Source organism: Phalaenopsis equestris, unplaced genomic scaffold (genome assembly GCF_001263595.1).
Source record: "Phalaenopsis equestris unplaced genomic scaffold, ASM126359v1 Scaffold000123, whole genome shotgun sequence".
NCBI classification, from domain to species: Eukaryota; Viridiplantae; Streptophyta; class Magnoliopsida; order Asparagales; family Orchidaceae; genus Phalaenopsis; species Phalaenopsis equestris.
This window is the reverse complement of record NW_018164565.1, coordinates 2765406-2770569: the sequence shown is the minus strand read 5'-3', so window position 1 is coordinate 2770569 and position 5164 is coordinate 2765406. Positions and strand designations below refer to the sequence as shown.

The 5164-nt window shown below is 34.3% G+C and overlaps 1 protein-coding gene across 2 annotated transcripts in view; it reads left to right on the top strand.

Moving 5' to 3' along the window:
- LOC110021177 (kinesin-like protein KIN-14C) overlaps nt 1-5164 on the top strand; it is a 31599-nt gene that overhangs the window by 15358 nt on the left and 11077 nt on the right. For both annotated transcript variants that reach the window (XM_020719573.1, XM_020719572.1), the window contains exons 10-18: nt 761-1102; nt 1200-1281; nt 1363-1458; nt 1559-1738; nt 2101-2207; nt 2295-2473; nt 2911-3075; nt 3147-3400; nt 3629-3792. In XM_020719573.1, coding sequence (XP_020575232.1) covers nt 761-1102; nt 1200-1281; nt 1363-1458; nt 1559-1738; nt 2101-2207; nt 2295-2473; nt 2911-3075; nt 3147-3400; nt 3629-3792 — 1569 coding nt within the window. The remainder of the gene's footprint in view (nt 1-760; nt 1103-1199; nt 1282-1362; nt 1459-1558; nt 1739-2100; nt 2208-2294; nt 2474-2910; nt 3076-3146; nt 3401-3628; nt 3793-5164) is intronic.

The window sequence follows — 5164 nt, the reverse complement described above, 5'->3', positions numbered from 1 at the left end:
GAATTTTTTTTTAGTTTTGATTAATGATAAATTATTTACGGGTGTAGAAGATGTAAATTTTGGTGTTTATGTGCTTGAACGTACAAATTATGGTGTTCGTGTATTGTGAATACGCACGAAAGTCACATTGGGTTTCTTCAGTCTTTTAAATCCTATGGGAACTCTCTTTGGGCCTCCGCATGTTGGTCCTTATTCCTTGCAACTAAGAATTGAGTGCTTGAGACCACTCATATGAGGCCTCACACAAAGAGCTAGGAGGTGGTTTGAATTTCTAAAAGGGCGGGTCCCATCACCAGCCATCTAGGATAGTCATTAGGAAAGTCCTAAGACTAGGTCGTAAGCCTTAGGAGAAAAAATAGACCTCATAAAAAATGAGGTCAACAAGTAGTACAATGGACAAAAGGCTTATTTTTATTTTAAAATTTGACAATTAATAAATAAAATTGATAACTATATGGCTAATTTTATACTCTGGCATATCTAGTTTTGACGGCAAATTAATCATTGTCCTTAGTTACAAAAACTAAATAAATAAAACTGGGAAAGAATGTTTGCCACAATTACCAAATGCCAAAAGCAGCACCCTCACATTGTTAGTCACCTGCTTCAATAATTACAATTGAGCTGGAAGCTATTGATGTTTCAAAGGCCTCTCCAATGCTATCCACCACCTTGTCAGTTCATGTATTGGATGTTTCTTTGTAATTTTTTGGTTAAAAACAGACTTGCCATGCATAATTAGGAAAATATCATGCTTCAGGGAGAGAAGACCAAAATGGAGGCGAGTAAGAAGCACGAGGAGCAGTATGCATTGAAGTTGATGAAAGAGAAGGAAGATAATTATAAAGTGATTATGGAGCTTAAGCAAGATTTGGAAAGAGAAAAAAAACAGTATGAACAACGTTGCCAACGACTAGAAATTGAAGCAAAGCAAAATGAAGCAAGATTGCAAGAAAGAATAAGGGAGGTTGAACTCTTGCTATCCGCATCAACTAAGAGGATAAATGAACTCGAGGCATTCTCTGAATCAAAGTTCCAGAGTTGGAATCATAAGGAGAATGCGTTACACAATTTTCTTTCTTCTCAAATACAGTCAGTAAAGGTGTTAACTTATACATTTGATTTTTGCTTGTTTATCTTTATTAAATTTTCTAGTTTGGTTTTGATTTGAAAAAAAGTGGTTATTTTGTTTATTTCAGAGCTTGAGAATGTCCTCAGAATTCATCAAGGTGGAAGTTGTAAACTCTCAAAGTCAATGGAGGGAAGAAATAAGTAACATAGGTAAAAAATATGCAACTTGAAGCAGATCTTTATTGTTGTTATTCTGCTTCGATATGCCATCCTTTTCCATGTTTTATGCAGGGGCTAGACTTAAAGTTTTAGCCGATGCTGCTGAAAATTATCATACAGTTCTTGCAGAAAATAGAAAGTTATACAATGAAGTTCAAGAACTAAAAGGTATCTACTAAAATGTTAGAATATTAAATCTTTGTTTGGTAAACATAGTGTAACTCAAGGAAATAAAATAACTAAAATCTGCATTGAACATTTTTATCAGGAAATATTAGAGTATATTGTCGGATAAGACCATTCTTACGTGGGCAAAATTCAAGGCTAACAACGATTGATTACATTGGTGAGAATGGTGAACTTGCTCTCTTGAACCCTTCCAGGCAAGGAAAAGATGGCCATCGGTTGTTCAAGTTCAACAAGATCTTTGGCCCAACTGCTACTCAAGGTTTTTAATTTTCTTTGAACATTCTTGTGTTTCGAGTTAGGTGCATTTATATACATACCACCCAATTCTCATGTATTTGCATATTTAACACTTAAGACTTTAATTTTTTACATTCTACCACTCAAATATTTCGTATCACATAAAAAATACCACTATTTTAACTTTTAAAAAGTGAAATGTACCTTTTCATGCATAGGGAATTTTGGCATGTATGTAAAAATTATAGTTTGGGTATTAAATATGTAACTACATAAGAATGGACAGGTATATATGTAAATCTTTCTTTTAATGATTATTGGATTATATGTTTCTTAAAAAAAGCTGACGACACTTACTTCTACCTGTACACTATGCATTGACAGCGCAAGTTTTCTTGGATATTCAACCATTGATTCGATCGGTTCTTGATGGATTCAATGTGTGCATCTTTGCATATGGTCAAACTGGTTCTGGTAAAACCTTCACAATGGTATGATCATAGTTATTAATTTGTCTTTTTTCTAGTCTATAACCTTTGAAATCTGATATTTCTTGCCTTCAAACCATCTTTTGATAGAGCGGACCAAACTTGTCTTCAAAGGAAGATTGGGGGGTCAATTACCGAGCTTTGAGTGATCTATTTCATATGTCCCAAGTAAGAAGAAACGCCTTCACGTATGAAGTAGGCGTTCAGATGGTTGAAATCTATAATGAGCAAGTTCGTGATCTGCTTTCCAATAGTGGCTCACAGAAACGATATCCTTGGCATTATTATCATAAAGCAGCTAAAAAATTGTCAAGCTAATATCATTTTGGTACTTTTTTTAGGGTTTAATGTGGAGGTGCTTAATGCTATACCTATGATAATGGAATTTTTGACAACATAGATGCACTTTAGGTTGATCAAATATGTCATTTGCCTATTTTGCTTCACTTAAAAGTGCATTCATGTGAAGATCGCTATTTTCAAAATCCTGTGTCATTTTTAAATCAAAATTGTCTAATCTTTGTTTAAATTAATGTTGGAAAATCACAAATTGGGGTTTTGTATGTTTCTTTCATATTTTACACTATGAAATTCATGTTATTTTTATGGAGATATTGAGCGTGGCATCCTTGTGATTTTTGGAATTTTGATATTTTGAGCTACTAATTTATCATATTAAGGTCAATTGCTTCCTTAGCTTGCGCACACTTGGGATCTGGAGTATTTCACAACCACAGGGTCTAGTTGTTCCTGATGCAAGCATGTTTGCAGTCAAATCAACCTCAGATGTCTTGGAGCTGATGCAATTTGGGCAAACAAACAGGGCTGTTGGTTCAACTGCTTTAAATGAAAGAAGTAGTCGATCCCACAGGTTACTTCTTCTTCCTTGGGCTGATAAATTCATTTGAACTTATGACTTGTACTGATTTTTACATTTTGCAGCATTCTAACCGTTCATGTACGAGGTGTAGATTTGAAGACTGGCTCCACTTCAAGGGGTTGTCTACATTTAATAGATCTGGCTGGAAGTGAGAGAGTTGAGCGCTCTAAAGCAACAGGGGATAGACTCAAAGAAGCACAACACATCAACAAGTCTCTTTCTGCCCTCGGTGATGTCATATTTGCACTGTCTCAGAAAAGCGCTCATGTACCATATAGAAACAGCAAACTTACCCAAGTCCTTCAGAGTTCATTAGGTACTTCTGCTATATTTGTTCTTACTATTGGGGCTTGTTGATTCTCCCAGTATTTTTAGTTGCTAAAAGGAAACTCTTAATGGATTGCTATTAAATGGAATTCCTTATTGTCATTTTTCTTCTTATTATGATGAGAATTAAAAAAAAAAGTGGTCATTTCTTTTCTCCAAGCTCCATGCTTGCTTTACTCAATCATATTTCCTTAGTAAATTTGTACTTCATATGCAGGTGGGCAAGCAAAGACCCTTATGTTTGTACAGGTTAATCCGGATCTAGAATCATTCTCGGAGACACTAAGTACCTTAATGTTTGCTGAAAGAGTATCTGGGGTGGAGTTGGGTGCTGCAAAAAGCAATAAAGAGGGAAAAGATATTAAAGAATTGATTGAACAGGTAGAACCATTATTATTATTTTTTACTATAGTGCTTTCTTGGCTATGTTTCATCTGCGATTTTGTGATTCCTCACGAGTGATTATCATACTTGAGCTATAAAATAATGAACTGTAAATCATGCATAATCTTCAATATTCCCAAAGATTTACAGTAAAGACTGGCTATGTTTCATCTGCGATTTTGTGATTCCTCACTAGTGATTATCACACTTGAGCTATAAAATAATGAACTGTAAATCATGCGTAATCTTCAATATTCCCAAAGATTTACAGTAAAGACGAGAGTTATTATTTCTATCAGCATAGTGAATTGTGTTTAATCAATCAAATCCTTCATCAACTTCTAGATCACTCCTAATTCATTTCCATGCTTTATCTTGGTCAAGCTTTCTTCTCTTTAATTTATGGGTCTTTGGATCAACCTGATTTGTTTGCATGTTTCAATTTTTCTCTACTTGTTATTCGGTGCATATTCCTTGGATATTATCGTACTCATGAAGGATATTGATGTTATGATCCATTTACATAACAATTATGTATTTTTGTTGGTGTAATCTTTCATGAGCCTATCACCTTCTTCTTTCTTATATTGTTTTTGAGCCTACTTGCTTCCCATTCCTTCTCCTTAATCTCCTCTTACTATTGTCACATCTTTATAAGTATACTCTCATTTTCCTAGACCTCCATTCGTGATAACAATTCCCAGCACATTATTTGATTCAACTCGATGAACCATTTGACTTGCATATTTCTATTGCCCTTTTGAGAGATAAAGGCCCACATAGTGACCATCATATTATTATCTCACTTAGTTATTTATCCACTTCATTTCACATTATTGCATTACCTTTATCGTCTACATCCATTCCTTAGACATATTAAGGTGTGTTTCAATGTTCTTTATTGAAATATATTATGGATGTTAAAATGAATACTCTTTTTAATCATCATACCTAGGATCTAATTGTACCCTCTCACAGGTCAAACCAATTTATTGGCAGCGAGTGCTCACTACAAAAATTCATTCTCAAGAATTGATTGATTCCTCAATAGTTTGTTTGATTTAAAAATGTTTCACCCACATCCACGGGGTCAATTATTTTGACACATTCTCCCCCAATTGCATAGTCTGAAATTCATTGGAATCCTTTTATATGTGGTCACTCATCAAGGCTGGACTATGTTACAAATGAATGGCCCTTATGCCTTCTTTTATGGTGACCTACATAAAGCTATTTTGAGCAATTTTAAATAGAGACCATTAGTAGGTTTGACAAACTATGCATTGTACTAGAGTTAACCCAAATCACCATAAAAATACAAATATTATTGTTAAAATTCAAAAGGTTTACACAAGACTTGTCAAAATAG